Consider the following 19,195-nt stretch of genomic DNA (forward strand, 5'->3'; position numbering starts at 1 on the left):
GTGGGGACAGAAAGTATTCAGACCCCCTTAAATTTTTCACTCTGTTATATTGTAGCCATTTGCTAAAATCATTTTCATTTTTTTTCCTCATTAATGTACACACAGCACCCCATATTAACAGCAAAACACAGAATTGCTGACATTTTTGCAGATTTATTAACCACTAGAGACTTGCACTATAGCTGAATGACGGCTACAGCGTGGACCTGCTTTGCCGGGAAGACGTCTATTGACGTCGTCCCGTGCACGAGCGGCCTGCGCACTACCCCCGCGAGACTCGCCTGATCACAGATCGGAGTATGGGGTCGATCCCGACCCCTTACCACGTGATCAGCTGTCAGCCAATGACAGCTGATCATGTGATGTCAACAGAGCCTGTAATCGGCTATTTTTTCTCCTCACGCTGACAGCGTGAGGAGAGAAAAAAAAGCCGATCACCGGCAGCCGTGAGAGGGACATCAGTCCCTCTCACGGCGATAATCAGTGCCCACCTGTGGCCCCTGCCAGTGACACCTAACAATAGGCAGCAGTGCCTCCTACCAGTGCCCACCAGCGCCACCTATCAGTGCTCATCAGTGTCACCCACCAGTGCCGCCCATCAGTGCCACCCATCAGTGCCTCCCATCAGTGGTACCTATCAGTGCCACTCATCCATGCCACCCATCAGTGCCGCCTTATCTGTCCCCATCAGTGCCGCTTTATCTGTGCCTATCAGTGCCGCCTATCAGTGCCCACCAGTGCCACATCATCAGCGCATATCAATGAAGGAGAAAAATGACCTGTTTTCAAAATTTTATAACAAACTATGAATCATGATTTTTTTTTTTTCAAAATTTTCCATCTTTTTTTGTTTGTTTAACAAAAAAAAAATCCCAGCTGTGATTAAATACCACCAAAAGAAAGCTCAATTTGTGGGAAAAAAATTATAAAAATGTCATTTGGGTACAGTGTTGTATGACCGCGCAATTGTCATTCAAAGTGCATCAGCTCAGAAAGCTGAAAATTGGTCTGGGCAGGAGGGGGGTTTAAGTGCCCAGTAAGCAAGTGGTTAAAAAAGAAAAACTGAAATATCACATGGTCCTAAGTATTCAGACCCTTTGCTGTGACACTCATATATTTAACTCAGGTGCTGTCCATTTCTTCTGATCATCCTTGAGATGGTTCTACACCTTCATTTGAGTCCAGCTGTGTTTGATTATACTGATTGGACTTGATTAGGAAAGCCACACACCTGTCTATATAAGACCTTACAGCTCACAGTACATGTCAGAGCAAATGAGATTCATGAGGTCAAAGGAACTGCCTGAAGAGCTCAGAGACAGAATTGTGACAAGGCACAGATCTGGCCAAGGTTACAAAAAAATTTCTGCTGCACTTAAGCTTCCTAAGAGCACAGTGGCCTCCATAATCCTTAATTGGAAGACGTTTGGGATGACCAGAACCCTTCCTAGCGCTGGCCGTCCGGCCAAACTGAGCTATCGGGGAGAAGAGCCTTGGTGAGAGAGGTAAAGAAGAACCCAAAGATCACTGTGGCTGAGCTCCAGAGATCCAGTCGGGAGATGGGAGAAAGTTGTAGAAAGTCAACCATCACTGCAGCCCTCCACCAGTCGGGGCTTTACGGCAGAGTGGCCTGACGGAAGCCTCTCCTCAGTGCAAGACACATGAAAGCCCGCATGGAGTTTGCTAAAAAACACCTGAAGGACTCCAAGATGGTGAGAAATAAGATTCTCTGGTCTGATGAGACCAACATAGAACTTTTTGGCCTTAATACTAAGTGGTATGTGTGGAGAAAACCAGGCACTGCTCATCACCTGTCCAATACAGTCCCAACAGTGAAGCATGGTGGTGGCAGCATCATGCTGTTGGGGTGTTTTTCACCTGCAGGGACAGGACGACTGGTTGCAATCGAGGAAAAGATGAATGCGGCCAAGGACAGGGATATCCTGGACGACAACCTTCTCCAGAGTGCTCAGGACCTCAGACTGGGCCGAAGGTTTACCTTCCAACAAGACAATGACCCTAAGCACACAGCTAAAATAATGAAGGAGTGGCTTTACAACAACTCCGTGTTCTTGAATGGCCCAGCCAGAGCCCTGACTTAAACCCAACTGAGCATCTCTGGAGAGACCTAAAAATGGCTGTCCACCAACGTTTACCATCCAACCTGACAGAACTGGAGAGGATCTGCAAGGAGGAATGGCAGAGGATCCCCAAATCCAGGTGTGAAAAACTTGTTGCATCTTTCCCAAAAAGACTCATGGCTGTATTAGATCAAAAGGGTGCTTCTACTAAATACTGAGCAAAGGGTCTGAATACTTAGGACCATGTGATATTTCAGTTTTTCTTTCTTAATAAATCTGCAAAAAAGTCAACAATTCTGTGTTTTTCTGTCAATATGGGGTGCTGTGTGTACATTAATGAGGAAAAAAAAAGGAACTTAAATGATTTTAGCAAATGGCTGCAATATAACAATGAGGGAAAAATTTAAGGGGGCCTGAATACTTTCCATCCCCACTGTGTGTGTGTGAGCGCATATATATATATATATATATATATATATATATATATCTATCTATCTATATCTCGACCCGAATATAAGCTGAGGCACCTAATTTTACCACAAAAAATGGGAAAACTTATTGACTCGAGTATAAGCCTAGGGTGAGAAATGCGCAGCTACTGTAAGTGGAAAAGAGGGTCAATAATGCCCATTTGCATGCCTCACTGTGGCCATTTGCACCCATAGGTCCCCTGAACTTCAAACTCGGTAATTAAGGGTTCCTAGATGCCCCCTAGCTGCAGCCAAAATTTGGGGTCTCTGGACCCAAAGGGTCCCAAAATGACATTGCTGCAGATGGACCCAGTTGACTGACTTTGGGGCCCCCGTATCTCGGGGCCATTTGGTGCTAGAAACCCCAAATTTGGTGTGCAAACCCAGTGGAACTAGCACTACAACATATCCAACAGTTGGGGTTCCTAGCACCAAGTGGCCCTGAGATACGAGGCCCCAAATTCGGTTCGGAAAATGTCAAGCACTTTTCTGCAGCAGAGAATGACATTTTCCGAACTGACCTTGGGACCCGTATCTCGGGGCCACTTGGTGCTAGGAACCCCAGCTTTAAAATGTTGTATTGCTAGTTCCACTGGATTTGCACACCAAATTTGGGGTTCCTAGCACCAAGTGGCCCCGAGATACGGGGCCCCAAAATCAGTTCGGAAAATGTCATTCCCTGCTGCAGAAAAGTGCTCGACTTTGACTCGAGTATAAGCCGAGGGGGGCATTTTCAGCACAAAAAAATGTGCTGAAAAACTTGGCTTATAATGAAAAAAAAAAAATATATATATATATATATATATATATATATATATATATATATATATATATATATATATATATATATATATATATATATATATATAGTCCCATTTCTGGCACCCCTGAGGCATGGAAGAAAAACTTGTTATTTCCATTTCCTGTTAGTTAGAGCTTAACCCCAGCATCACAGTAGTCAGTGCTCTCCCTAGTTAAAAAGCTGTTTCTGCAGCAGTGAGATTGATTTATTAAAACTGGAGAGTACAAAATCTTGTGCAGCTCTGCATAGAAACCAATCAGCATCCAGGTTTTTTTTGTCAAAGCTTAACTGAACAAGCCAAAGTTAGAAGCCGATTGGCTACAATGCACAGCTCCACCAGAGTTTGCACTCTCTAGTTTTAGTAAATCAACCCCAGTGTTCCTGCATGAGCAACTTTCAAACTAGGCAGAGAACTCACTTCTGTGATGCTGGGGGCGGGTGCTCAACATCTACCTTGTCCTAACATCTAGCCTGGACAGGGAATTCCTGCGATAACTGCTAGGTCACAATATAATCAGTGCAAATAACAAAGTGCAGCGCTAGGTCAGTACAGAAAATGAACCTGTACATGAATATCAGGTGTCAGATAAAGTGCAATTCAGTACATTAAAATGTGCAAACAAAAAAATTGGAACAATAACCAAATGTGCAAATCAATGTGATTAACGCATAATAAAGCAAACCAAAAATTGCTAAATAACTAAATAAAGTGCAGATGTGCAATTCAGTATATTGAAATGTGCAATCCAAGAGAGTAAAAACAGTAACCAAATGTACAATTCTATGCAATTAATGCGCAATGGAGCAGACAAAAAGTTGCATACAAAAATTACACACAAAGTGCTGAAATTAGATAATAATAAATTCTATCTATTGCCTAAAAACAAAACAATATCAAAATGTGCAATTCTATGCAATAAATGCCCAATAGAGCAAACAAAAATTGCATACAAAAAGGTTTACACAATAAGTGCTAAAAGTGCAATACAAGTGCAGAAAAAGTTCATATGTGGCCATCATCCAATGAAAGTGACTTCAAGTGCAATATGAAGCATAAACCAAATGCTTGACACTGTGATTCCCGTCACCTTGTTAAGATAAAAGGCTTACCAGAAAGCCTGCAACCTCCTCTACTCAGGAAGGTCAAACAGCGCTTAGTAGAATCAAGGGTCCACTGGTGGAGTATTTAGACTTCCCCCTTCCGATCATCTGATGGCAGCCAGACAGCATAAACAGCAAGAGGTGATGATATGCAGGAAGAAAAAAACTCGAATAATGTAGAGTGTCTCTTTATGGAGTATTTATTGATAAAAAGTTTGAGCAGCTACATAAAGAACTCTGGAGAGCGTTCTCCAGTTCAAAACAAGCACAGATATTCTTGCAAGAAAAAAATTCGTACATGTCCATAAGATCAAATCGCGCATGCGCAGAACGTGTGTGCGTAGCGTCCAGGCAATCGTATTGTCATATGTGACGTCATTAGGGGTACTCAGGCACCTCATCCCCAAATTTGGTATGAAGAACAATAGGAGAGTGCTGGGATTAGAGCGGTGCCAAAGACAATGTTCATCAAAATTAACAAAATATTTTATTGATACATAGTCAAAACATGAATGAGAGTTTTTCTTCCATGCTTCTCACAGAAATGTTTTTAAAAACTGCACAGTGTATTTAAACCTACTCAGGTCCCCATGACTGCATAGTCCATTTTATTCAAAAATGAACTTCCTTTGCTGAGTTGTGTAACAGGTGTAAAATGTTTACAGTGTCTCTATTTACTCTATAATCCATTCATTCATCAGTTTGCCAGATACTACTGTCAACCAAAAACTTCTGGTACTATGGGTATGACAGCTGAGGTTTGCCAGATACCACTGTCAGCCACCAAACTTCTGATGCTGTAGGTATGACAGCTGAGGCTGCAGTGAAGAGATCCTGTCAATCACCCCTCACATCCATTCACAGAGTGCCTTGTATTGTCTGGATTGAATATACAAGGGGAGGAGAAGGAGTGGGTGAATGACAGGCTCACTTCAGTGTTGCAGCTGCAGCTTTAATACTGTAGCACTGGAAGTTCAGCATAGACAATAGTATCCAAAAAATTAATGAATGGATTAAAGAGTAAAATAAGGGGCTGTAAATATTTTACACACCTTTACAACAGGTAACTTTTTTACCTTAGGAATTCAGATACATATATGTAGTTCTGCTTTGAGATGCTTGGCAGTGAGTGGAATGTTAGTGACATTTTCCTTCATCTTAATATCTCCAGTGAAATTTTCCCATCTTGCTACCAATAGCATCAATAGATCACATCTTATTGGCATTACCAGTCGTTAACTATGACTGAATTTGGAACTGACCATGTAATCCTCCTTTGTAGCCAGGTTGTCTCTCCGCAGCCAGCTGAATGTGTCTTCCACGTTCCACTTCACCACTTTTCTAATGTCTGGAGAGGCTCGCCTGCAGCAGAAAAGAGAGTCTAAGCAACATGTGGATATAGAAGTTAAGCACCGATCATTGAAATAGACATATGAACAATTATAAAATGTATTTGTATGTCATCATGGGGATACTGCCTCAGCCAAAAAAGTAATGGAAGTTACGGCTTTATATGATACTGCAACAAAATAAAGACATTATGTGTGTATCCTTTCTTGGGATTTTCCAATGTGTAATCTCTGCAATTATATTTTCACTGATAAACTATTCTAAAAAAACAAGGACATTGATACATATTAGCTGTTGATGGTAAAACCACCAACTGTTTTTAATTCTATCTTGAGATGCACAAAGTGTTCTTTATTAGCTAATAGCAAAAATAAAAAAGATGAATAAATGTTTAGTGTTTTTATCATCCTGAATTTTTTGTATAGGTGGCTTCATACTGCCCTGCTGCACTTTTGATTAAGCACAGTTAACCAGATCCAGGTCCTGCGGTTTCAGAAAAAGCACCAAAACTCCTGCATGCTATATCTTTGGTGTGCTTTCTGAAACTGCACCATAACCGTGGGACACCATAGAAGTCTAGGGGAAAGCACAGCAAATCCACACGATAACTGCAGGTTAGCTGCGCTTTAGGAAAAGAGCGGCATAGCAGTGTGAAGCCACTAAGACTTCAACATCTCTGCCCCAAAATCTTCACTGCACAGCTTGCCCAGCTGCACACACCCTCTGGTGAAAATCTGTACATGCATGTGTAGATCTACAGCCTCCAGTCATCCGCCCACCAAGCCCACTCACAGCCTGTCAGGTTAAGCAATAGGCTTACTACTGAAGCCCAAGCCCACTCACAGCCTGTCAGGTTAAGCAATAGGCTTTCTACTGAAGTCATTGAAGGCTTTAGTGCAAAAGAACTGTTTGGGGCATCTCTGAGGATTTCATCCAGGCAGACTGAACAGTGAAGATTACAGGACAGTGGTGTTGACAGTATGTATAATCAGAGACAGATTAAGGTAGACCGAGGCCCTAAGTAACATAGCAGCTTTGGTCCACCATCCTTTTGGCCAACAATGATAGGGACTGCATTAGGCACAGACAAGCTGCCCCTATTGACCTGGCTTCACCAGACACCAACTGCCTACAAGTGCATCCTCCAATTTGAAGTGTCAGACAGGCGCACAGCTTTGTCCAATTGTGCTATCCCCCTGGCTTAGTGCAGAAAAATGAAATTTGCAGCTGGGCCCCCTGCACATCCACAGAGTTCACGGCAAATGCATACTGTAGGTTGCCTCGTGGATGATCTGGCTCTGGACATAACCCATACAGAAAATTCTGAGGGAGTAGAAAAGAATAAGTGCATGTATTCTTGAAGCTTTGACACACTTTGACACGGGTGAATTTCCAGTTCCTAGCTGCTGTTCTAGACCATGGTCAGTGCTGCCTCTTGGTAAATACCTTCATGAACACATGCATAAACAACATTTACCATAGATGATGTGAACTAGTGTTATAGCACAGGAGCATTGGGACTAAAACGCAGGTTTTAGAAGGTCTCACCTAGATTCAATAAGTCGCTTAGCAGCCTCGGCATATTTAAACAGCAAACGTTTTGCTTCATCCCGATGCTTAATACGTGATAACCTGGAAGAAAATAAGAGGTTGGACTCTGAAAGACAAGTCAAATGTTTCTAAACACTCACAAGTCTGCTACAACATGAATTTCACACATTTCCTAAAGAAATTCAGTCCAGTTCTAGAACTGTCTTTATAAATTCCTAGGACACACTGCATGCAAACCAGAATCTCAAACATAAATAGAAGAATCACCTTATGGGGACATCATTCATAATCTCCCTGAACATGGATGGAGACACCACTGGGTCACAAGCACTGGGAAGAAGGGGGTCAGGTCCTCGATCTAGTACTTTCCGTTCCAACAACCAGCGATTAAATGATTCCCGGGGTGGATCAATACCTGGAAGACCATTAAATATATATACATTTTTTTCAAGTCCAAACAATAAGGCATTGTTACAAAAAAATTAGCGGTACACCAGTATGCATAGAACAGTCATAACTCAATCAATAAATGAAAACTGAATATAAACAATTAACTACAATTTCCAGAGTGTACATGTCTATTATGCGTACAATACCTTCAATAGGCTTTAGAAGGGAAAATCCCTAAGGAGACTGGTCACCACGAGGAGAACGTATGACTACCCTTCAATTTTTAGTTTTATTAAAACACTATAGTAAGGAAACAAGTGGATGTATACAGAGAAATCGAAAGAAGAAGAGAGAAAGTAAGGTGGAAGGCGAACTGGGGAGAGATAAAAAAAAAGAAAGCTCTATTTGTAGGGGAAAAAAGGATGTCAATTTTGTTTGGGAGCAACGTCGCACGATTGCGCAATTGTCAGTTAAAGCGACGCAGTGCCGAATCGCAAAAAATGCTCTGGTCTTTGGCCAGCCAAATGGTCCAGAGCTTAAGTGGTTAATAGAAGAAAAAGTATTTCAACTCTCACGTTTACAATATTTTAAACCAGAAGTGACATTTTCATATAAAAGTGCCCATAGAAGTGCGATAATCACTCTCTAATCCAGGTATAGGCAAACTCAACATTTCAGCTGTGATGAAACTACAAATCCCATCATGACTGTAGCGGTCAGTCTTGCAATGTGTCATGGGACTTTGTAGTTTCACCACAGATGGGGTGCTGAGGTTGCCTACCCCTGCTCCAATCTCTCCAATTTTAGTTTGATTGGGTCACAAACTAACCAATTCCAGAGAAAATGGTGATTGGCTCTGTTGCATATGGCTGGCTAATTATTAGAATTCTGTTGTTTGCACTTCTCTTTTTCATCTCTACAAACATAAGCATGCATGCTGAGATAACTTAAAGTGATAGTAAAGGTTTTTTTTTTTTTAAATAACAAACCTGTCATACTTACCTGTTCTGTGCAAGGGTTTTGCACAGAGCGGCCCCAATCCTCCTTTTCTAGGGTCCCCCAGCGGCGCTCCTGGCCCCTCCTCTTCATCGAGTGCCCCCATGGAGAGCCACTTTCCATGGGGGGCACTCCTGCCAGCGTGCTGAGTCATGTTGCTGCGTCCATTGACACAAACAGCAGGACTCGTCCCCGCACCCCAGCTACCCATCCCTCTGGATTTGATTGACAGCAGCAGGAGCCAATGGCTGAGAACCCGAGACAGCAGCTGGAGCTGTTGGGCTTGTCCTCATCACTGGAACGATTAGGTTCAAGTATAGAATGCATTAAGGTGAAAAACCTCAAGCCTTTACAACTCCTTTAAGGCTGCACACTTACATCAGTATCTATTAAAAATTCTGGTGGTCAGATCCTGTGCTCATATCGGACTACCAGATAATATCTAGGGCCATCCCTACATATGTCAACATAATATGTAATAGTGCTGTGTCATGCTTTAATCAAATCAACACTAGCCAGCAACAGACAGATTTTTAATTTTACTGCCACCAATTTACAAACATGAAGTAGTAATCAATAAAAAAATGGTGTGAATCACTAATAATCCCCAGCAAGCAAATCTATAGCGCTCCCAGCTGCATATTCAGAAATGTATAACCAGAAATGATATACAGTACTGTATTACTTGCCATTCCAAAACAGAATGCAAATTATGCTTTGAAACTGAAGATGTCTTATTTCAAGTTGCCATGTCTCTGCACATGTGATCAGTTATGAAGCCAGCCATTTGATGCATTGATAGTTCGGTTGTGACAACAAGCAAGAGTAACAGCTATCATTTACAGCATGCCTTGAATGTAACGGTTTGGAGAAACAATTAGACCCCTTTCACACTGAGCCGCGGGCAGCGTTAGCGGTAAAGCGCCGTTATTCGGCCGCTAGCGGGGCGATTTTAACCCCCGCTAACGGCCGATGAAAGGGTTAAATGTGTCCGTGTAGCACCGCTGCAAAAGCGCTTTGCAGGTGCTTCGGCAGCGGTGCCCATTCATTCCAATGGGCAGGGGCAGTTTAGGAGCGGTGTATACACCGCTCCTCCACCCTCCAAAAGATGCTGCTTGCAGCACTTTTTTTTAACGTCCTGCCAGCGCAGCCCCCCAGTGTGAAAGCACTTTTTTTCTGCTGGCAAATCGTTCCCAAAAAAATGTTGTGCTCCTAGAAGCGGAAGCTTCAAAAACGCTTGTAGACTAAAGTAGTGTGCATGGACACATGGGATAACACTGTTTGTTTCTATATGTGTTGGAACTTGGTGTGCTACTCTGTGTTTGTTAACACGTGATCCAAAAACAAATGTAAAATAATTATAAAGAGTGTATCCGAAAATAATGTTCAGAGGGTAAAGCTGCCCTTCCTAGTAGTGTCCCCACATACATTAACAGTGATAATTTTTATTATCACTATTTGCTTCTAGAAGCAGAAAAAATGCTCATTAGATGCTACTAGGAGCATTTTTTAAGCTAGTGTGCATGGAGCCCAAAAAACATGAATGCACCCAAACACTAGGGCCAAAACAACTAATCAACAACTGATTGATTATTAAATAATTCAAATACTATTTTCATAATTGATTAATCAGGCAGTAACATAATGGGGTTAAAAAAAACTAGAAATTAGCCCCTTTAAATTACAAAAAGAGCAAATGGTCACTAAAAGGAACCCCTTACAGTAGCGTTTATTTGCTCTTTTTTGTACTATAAAGGCCTAATTTTAGTTTTTTTTATCCCCGATTATGTTACTAGGCCTGGATCACACTTATGTGTTTTTTGGTGCTTTTTGCAGAAACGCACTACAGTTTATTCAACATGGTTTCCTATGGGACACTTTAACATCTTTGCTTTTTTGGAAAGGGTCAAGGACTTATTTCAATACAAAACTGAGCTTTTTTGGTTCAATAGACTACAATGGAGAAGCTGAAGAAAAACATGTAATGCGTTTTTGCAGCAATTTGTATTTTTTAATCTGCCCAACAACAAACTGCCCAAAAAAAAAGCATAAAAAAAAAAAAAAAAGGAAAAAAAGCGAATCGCAGCAAAATCACAGCAAAAAGCACTGCAGAAACAGATCAAAAGCAAACTGCATAGGTGTGTACTGAGCCTTATGCTGGCCACACGGATCAATTTTCAGACAAGAATATTTATACGAAAAATCTTTGTACATTCACTGAATGAAAGAATTTGGTTTGAAAATGTCACTTGCTTTTAACATTCGGTTTTAAAATTAATGTAATTTCATAATGAAAACCACAAACACTGTCTAAAAAATCCTTTGACCGAGCAGTTTTCTATTTCTAAATTTTCCCATCACTGTGGTTGAAAACAAAACGACGATTTGACCCCACTAACGATTAGAAAATCGAACGAACGTTCTTAAAATTACATTTTTTTGAAGGAAGACATTGTTTTTGTATGGCCAGCATATAATATATTACATTTCTGTATGAAAATCTGTACAATTAAAATTGGTATTAATACTTTGCGCTTTACCTAAGCCTGAATGTGTTATAATAATACAAAAAATATTTACGGAGGGTCTCTTAAAGTGTATGTCTAGGCAAAACTTTTTTGTTTTCATTAGAGCAGAGAAGGGATTAGACGGGGAAGATCTGCCCCTCTCTTTGTACTGGTTACCATTGTCATTGATAAAGAATATAGGGGGGAATCCAACATTTTTGAGCTGTCCCCAGAACAAGAGGTAAGGGAAAATCTTCCAATGGGTCAAATGCATAGTTGCCAACTGTCCCGGATTTCCCGGGACATTCCCAGGATTTAGACTCCATTCCCGAATTTGTTGTTTCCTGGTAAATGTCCCGAGAAATCCGGTTCTTCACGGATTTTCGCTGCCGCTAGAGGTCCGCGGCCGGCGGACACATTGTCTTCGCCGGCCGCCATTTTAAAGAAGATCAGGAAGATGGCTGGGGGGGGGCTAGACGGAGCTCCTGCTGGGACATCTGATGCAAGGACGGACTCTGCTGGGACATCTGACGCAAGGACGGACGGCTGGTGGCAGGCGACATGGCTAGTGACACGCTCAGGGATCCCACTGATTCTGCATTATGGTGAGTTGAATGATTTCATTTTATATTACAATGTAATAATAGAAATAATGCACTTCAATCATCCTGACACCATAACAACCATGGTGCTGGTATCTTTATCTGCTGATTGTTAAACTTTCTAGAATACACATATTTCCATTGTTGTGTAGGATCTGGGGCTGCTGTCCCTCCATCCCTCTCCCCCTCTTTCCTTCTCCATCCCTCATTCATCTCAGACTCTAACCACACCCCCTTTGAGGCACGCCCGTTTAAGACACGCCCACTATTTCGCACGCTGCATTTTTACTTTTTCCCTTTGTTACACCCACAAATGCATGCCCCGCCCCCTAATTAAAACAAGACTCCGCCTATGGCCAAAAAAGCGTCCCTAAAAATGTTTTTTCAATGTTGGCAACTCTGCAAATGGTTCAGGGACAGCTAAGAGGGATATTCTCTATAATTCAGGAGATTTCCTATAATGTCCTGTTGTGTCTTTGGGACAGAAAGTGAAGGTAGATGTCCCCAATGATGCAGAGCGCAAAAAATAACCTGACAGTGATTTTAACAGTTCCTCACTTTAGAAGAATGACAAAAAAGGTTTTGGCTATACATACACTCTAAGTAACTGTCAGTGAGGTGTATCAGCTAAGTGCAATTACAGGACACCAACATCTTTGTTTTGCTGACACCATGTGGCTGTACCATGTAATACATGAGTTTATATGTTGTATGTGTATTAGACTGCTTTCACACTGAGGCGCTTTACAGGCGCTACAGCGCTAAAAATAGTGCCTGCATAGCGACTGTAAAGCGCCTCTCCTGTCTCTCCGGTGTGAAAGCCTTAGTTCTTTCACATTGGAGCGGTGCGCTTACAGAACGGTAAAAAAAGTCCTGCAAGCAGCATCTTTGCAGCGCTGTAGGAGCGGTGTATACACCGCTCATAAAAGCGCCCCTGCAGTTATAACCTTCGATATAATAAATAGATACACGTAGAAGTTTTGTGATTACTATGTTTATTTTGTTGTGTTCTTGCTCGAATATCTCTATTTCAGGGGCTTGCTTTGAATGCTATTGCTCTTGTAAAAGCTAAATACACTTCTGGGAAGTATAAGAGATATGAACGGGTTTGATACTTTTTACCAAAAAACGGAAAAAAAAAAAAAAAAAAAAAAAAACTAAAGAGGACTTTACTGGTACCAGGGATGACACATCTTTTAAAAGTCAAGTACTTATTTACAACATTATTAAAAAAAAAAAAAAAAAAAAATTTTATAATTATAAACTATAATTCCTCATAAAAGTTACATCTTCAGTTTCCAAAGGGTGTCAATCAAATGACTGGAAAATAAAGATGTAACTTTTATGAGGAAATATATTCCTTATGTTTTTAAAAAATGTTGTAAAAAAGTACTTGAATTTTGAAAGGTGTGTCATGCCTGGCACCAGTAAAGTCCTCTTTAGTTTTTCAGTTTTTTGCTTAATGGTTGATATTGGATTTGGTACTTGTTTGGCGGCAACACTTTGAAAATTCTGTAGTTTTGATACTTGAAAAGTTTGGAAAATGCTGCCTTGCATAAAATCATCATACAAATAAAAACCTGGAGAAAGGGCATTTCTAGCCACTCCAGAAATCAGAGAGGAAATGTATAGTGTGGGCCCTTGTTCAAACTTGCTAATATGAAAATGCCTTCAGTGCATTCCATTCATATATTGATCTAGGGAAGAATAAGCAATGCTGTAGGGAATTGGTAACAGGAATCACTAACATTAAACAGGAGCTCGGTCATCTCCACTTGCCTAAAATCCTTATTCCATTGGCCAGGAATGTGAATATAAAAACACCAACTGCAGACAAGTGAAATGAATCCACAACTGCTAATCCAATCCTGAAGCACTGAACACTGCCTGCTTCCCCTTCCAACTCACAAAACAAAAACACAAAAAGGTAAGGATCTTTATTTTAGCCATGTGACTAAAATGTCAAATCTCATTGGACTCAGCTAAAAATACCTCACTTTTAAAAAATTTTTTTTTATTCTAATGTGTTAGCTTTGCAAAGTCAATGGGGTTGATTTACTAAAACTGGAGAGTGAAAAATCTGGTGCAGCTGTGCATGGTAGCCAATCAGCTTCTAACTTTAACTTGTTTAATTAAGCTTTGACAATAAAACATGGAATCCGATTGGTTACTATGTAGAGCTGCACCAGATTTATCATGCTCCGGTTTTAGTAAATCTTCTTCAATGTGTGTATGTTTGTAGCCATGCAGTGTCGGAATCATGTTCATCTAGGTTTTTGATAGTTAAAGCAGAAGAAAAATGTACTAGTAGGGCGAGCCTACTAGTAGACATTTTGTATGTTTGTTCTTTCCTTTTTTATTACAAATGTGTTTACTATGCCTATGGTGTTTGTGCAGTGCACATTCTCTACTCCAACTTGTGTGTTGTATCATCACTGCCGCCCCCCCCCCCCCCCCCCCAGGGTGCTGAACAAAGAGCAAATCAAGAGTGGAAGAGGCCTCGGCAGTTACATTGTAGGTGAGGTTGAAAAAAGACACAAGTCCATCAAGCCCAACCTATGTGTGTGATTATATGTCAGTATTACATTGTGTATACCTGTATGTTTTGGTTGTTCAGGTGCTTATCTAATCGTTTTTTGAAACTAATCGATGCTCCCCACTGAGACCACCGCCTGTGAAAGGGAAGTCCACATCCTTGCTGCTCTTACAGTAAAGAACCCTCTACATAGTTTAAGGTTAAACCTCTTTTCTTCTAATTTTAATAAGTGGCCACGAGTTTTGTTAAACTCCCTTCCGCGAAAAAGTTTTATCCCTATTGTGGGGTCACCCGTATGGTATTTGTATATTGAAATCATATCCCTCTCAAGCGTCTCTTCTCCAGAGAGAATAAGTTCAGTGCTCGCAACCTTTCATCATAACTAATATCCTCCAAACCCTTTATTAGCTTTGTTGCCCTTCTTTGTACTCGCTCCATTTCCAGTACATCCTTCCTGAGGACCGGTGCCCAGAACTGGACAGCATACTCCAGGTGCGGCCGGACCAGAGTCTTGTAGAGCGGGAGAATTATCCTGGAGTAAATCCCTTTTTGAATGCATGCCAATATTCTGTTTGCTTTGTTAGCAGCAGTTTGGCATTGCATGCCATTGCTGAGCCTATCATCTACTAGGACCCCCAGGTCCTTTTCCATCCTAGATTCCCCCAGAGGTCCTCCCCCTGGTGCAGGGGTAGGCAACCCTGGCACGCCAAGCCTCTTTTGCCGGCACTCAACCCCCCCCCCCCCCATCAGAAGAGCCGCGCAGGGAAGTGTCAGTGAGACACTAATGCATTCCAATTTCAGAATTCCACACACCGCACCCGTACTGAGGGGGGAGGCACTGCGCCCCCACACATTGTAAAAGATGGGAAACATTGTTTGGTTCTCTAATTTTGCTGTAGCTGCAATCATCAGCTTTTGTGATGGGGAAGAGATTGGGTGCAGTTCTGCTAGGGGGCGGGTCCCTGCTTCCAGGAGGAGGAGGACTGTCATTGGCCACTGCTAAAGCCAACCACAGTCCTGATAGCACCGCCAACCATCTGGAGGAAGATGACTCGCTTGGTTGCCACTACCAATCTCAGAAAGAAGGGATTTCACTGTGATTGAGAAAACCACAATCAGGTGACAGTTTGTGGAATTACTGTTGAGCTTCTGGGAACTTTGTTGAAATTATTCCTGAACCTTTGCGTCACTTACTACTGAACCCCTGCACTATGTATCCCTTTAAGCCACAGCCAGTATTCAGCGCAATGAAAATCACACCCAACCACTATTTCTCAGCTGTGGGGGCCCAACTTATGATCCTGCACAGGCCCACTGCTTTCAGAAAATGCCACTGACCTGAGCTCATCATTGCGCATCTATTCCATATGCTTGCATGTGACATCTCATACATCCCATACAAGCACATGGGCTGGATGCGAGAGGTGGATCAGCAGGATGAGAGTGCCAGGAAAGGTAGATGTGTCTCATCTCTGCTTCCTTTCACCACTCTATCACAGATATCACAGATGAGAAGAGGGTACAGCAGTGGTGAAAATGAGCAGGAGAGGTTCAGAGGTGGGACAGAAGAGCAGGAGGTACAGCAGTGGGGCAGATGTGCAGGGAGGTACAGTGGTGGAAGAGATGAGAAGGGGGTTCAGCAGTGGGCCAGATGAGCAGGGGGTTCAGTGTTGGGCCAGATGAGATGAGAGGGGGGGGTAGAGCAGTAGGGCAGATGTGAACGGAGGTGTATTGGTCGGACAGATGAGCAGGGGAAACAGTGGTGGGGCAGGAGAGCAGAGGTGGGGGGCGGCAGAAGAGCAGGGGGGTACAGAGGTGAGACAGATGTGCCGGAGGTACATTGGTGGGGCAGATGAGAAAGGGTTACAGTGGTGCGGCAGATGAGCAGATGGGTTCAGTCTTAGGACAGATGAGAAGGTGATTCAGTAGTGAGACAGAAGAGCATGGGGATACGGCGGTAGAGCAGATGTGCAGGGAGGTACAGTGGTGGGGCAGATGCGAAAAGGGGTACATTGATGGGGCAGATGAGCAGGGGGGTTACAGTGGTGGGACAGAAAAGCAAAGGGGTACAGTGGTGGGGCAGATGTGCAGGAGGTACAGTGGTGGGAGGGATGAGAAGGGGGTTCAGCAATGGGACAGAAAATCAGGGGGGTACGGTGATGGGGCAGATGAGCGGGGGGGTTCAGTGTTGGCGCAGAGGAGAAAGGAGGTACATTGGTGGAACATATGAGCAGGGGGTTACATCAGTGGGGTAGAGGAACAGGGGGTTACAGCAGTGGCAGAGGAGCAGGGGGTACAGCGGTGCGGCAGATGTGCAGAGGGGTGCAGAGGAGAAAAGAAATACATCGGTGGAACACATGAGCAGGGGGTTACATTGGTGGGGCAGAAGAGAAGGGGGAACAGAGGTGGGACAGATGTGCAGGAGGTACAGTCGTGGGGCAAATGAGAAAGGGGGTTACAGTGGTGGGGCAGATGAGTTCTGTGTTAGGACAGATGAGAAGGTGATTCAGTATTGAGACAGAAGAACATGGGGATACGGCGGTGGAGTAGATGTGCAGGGAGGTACAGTGGTGGGGCAGATGAGAAAAGGGGTACATTGATGGTGCATATGAGCAGGGGGGTTACAGTGGTGGGACAGACGAGCAAGGGGGTACAGTGATGGGGCAGATGAGCAGGGGTTCAGTGTTGGGCCAGATGAGAAGGGGGTGTTACAGTGGTGGGAAAGATGATCAGGGGGGTTCAGTGTTGGGGGAAAGGAGGTACATTGGTGGGACAGATGAGCAGGGGGTTACAGCGGTGGGGCAGAGAAGCAGGGGGTACAGTGATGGGCCAGATGAGCAGGGGGGTTCAGTGTTGGGGCAGAAAAGCAGGTGGGTGGAGCAGTGGGGCAGATGAGCAGGGGGTTACAGTGGTGTGGCAGGAGAGCAGGGGGGTACAGAGGTGAAACAGTTGTAGAGAAGGTACCTTGGTGGGGCAAATGAGAAAGTGGGTTACAGTGGTGCGGCAGGTGAGCAAAGGGGTTCAGTGTTAGGACAGATGAGAAGGTTATTTAGAAGCGAGACAGAAGAGCATGGGAATACGGTGGTGGAGCAGATATGCAAGGAGGTACAGTGGTGGGGTAGATGAGAAAAGGGGTACATTGATGGGGCAGATGAGCATGGGGGTTACAGTGGTGGGACAGAGGAGAGCAAGGGGGTACAGTGGTGGGGCAGATGTGAAGGAGGTACAGTGGTGGGAGGGATGAGAAAGGGGTTCAGCGGTAGGACAGAAAAGCAGGGGGGTACAGTGATGAAACAGATGAGCAGGGGGGTTCAGTGTTGGGCCAGATGAGAAGGGGGTTACAGTGGTGGGAAATATGAGCAGAGGAGGTTCAGTGTTGGGGCAGAGGAGAAAGGAGGCACATTGGTGGGACAGATGAGCAGGGGGTTACAGCGGTGGGGCAGAGGAGCAGAGGGGTGCAGAGGTTAAAGGAAGTACATCGGTGGAACACATGAGCAGGGGGAACAGAGGTGGGATAGATGTGCAGGAGGTACAGTCGTGGGACAGATGAGCAGATAAGTTCAGTGTTAGGACAGATGAGAAGACGGTTCAGTGGTGGAGCAGATGTGCATGGAGGTACAGTGGTGGGGCAGATCAAAATGGGGGAACATTGGTGGGGCAGATGAGCAGGGGAGTTCAGTGTTGGGGCAGATGAGCAGGGGGGTAGAGCAGTGGGGCAGATGTGAAAGGAGGTGCATTGGTGGGGCAGATGAGCAGGGGGTTACAGTGGTGGTAGGTACAGATGAGCAGGGGGTACAGAAGTGGGGCACATGTGCAGGGGGTTACAGTGCTGGGGCAGATGAGCAGGGGGTTACAGTAGTGAGGCAGATGAGCAGGGGGGTGTACAGTGGTGGGGCAGATAAGCAGGGGGTACAGTGGTGGGGCAGATGAGCAGGGGGTACAGTGATCTGAGGTGTGAAGGTGCATGAATTGGGGCTCATCTGAGGTGTGGAGTGGCAGAAATTGAGGCTGATCTGAGGCATGAGTGCAGGATGTTAATTTCTCACTACTAAAGTAGTTTACAGCATTTACTTTATAAAAAATCCTTTTCGTGATTGAGAGTGTGAAGTTGACATTTTGTTTGTTATAAAATTGGCACGCTCAATTTCTTTGAAAACATTTTTCGGCACCCTGTGCTCAAAAGGTTGCCTACCCCTGCCCTAGTGTATAGATTGCCTTCATATTTTTGCCACCCAAATGCTTCATTTTACATTTTTCTACATTAAACCTTATTTGCCCTGTAGTTGCCCACCCCATTCACTTGTTCAGATCTTCTTGCAAGGTTTCCACATCCTGCGGAGAAGTTATTGCCTTGCTTTGCTTAGTATCATCTGCAAATACAGAGATTGAACTTTTTACCCCATCCTCCAGGTCGTTTATGAAGAAATGAAATAGGATTGGTCCCAGCACAGAACCCTGTGGGACCCCACTACCCACCCCTGACCATTCTGAGTGCTCCCCATTTATCACCACCCTCTAAACTCGCCCTTGTAGCCAGGTTTCAATCCATGTACTCACCCTATGGTTCATGCCAGCGGACCTTATTTTGTACAGTAAACGTTTATGGGGAACTGTATCAAATGCCTTTGCAAAATCCAGATACACCACATCTACGGGCCTTCCTTTATCTAGATGGCAACTTACTTACTCGTAGAAGGTTAATAAATTGGTTTGGCAAGAATGATTCTTCATGAATCCATGCTGATTACTGCTAAAGATATAATTTTTATTGCTAAAATCTTGTATATAGTCCCTTTATCATCCCCTCCA

The 19,195-nt window shown here is 43.5% G+C and overlaps 1 protein-coding gene across 1 annotated transcript in view; it reads right to left on the minus strand.

The window, feature by feature from the left end:
• Positions 1-19,195, minus strand: part of PCIF1 (phosphorylated CTD interacting factor 1) — a 91,266-nt gene that overhangs the window by 26,296 nt on the left and 45,775 nt on the right. Inside the window, exons 7-9 of the mRNA XM_073606267.1 lie at positions 7,623-7,770; positions 7,353-7,436; positions 5,717-5,816 (exon numbers count right to left, since the gene is read on the minus strand). Of these exons, the coding sequence (XP_073462368.1) occupies positions 5,717-5,816; positions 7,353-7,436; positions 7,623-7,770 (332 nt within the window). The remainder of the gene's footprint in view (positions 1-5,716; positions 5,817-7,352; positions 7,437-7,622; positions 7,771-19,195) is intronic.

Source organism: Aquarana catesbeiana, linkage group LG12 (genome assembly GCF_042186555.1).
Source record: "Aquarana catesbeiana isolate 2022-GZ linkage group LG12, ASM4218655v1, whole genome shotgun sequence".
In the NCBI taxonomy this organism is placed as follows: Eukaryota; Metazoa; Chordata; class Amphibia; order Anura; family Ranidae; genus Aquarana; species Aquarana catesbeiana.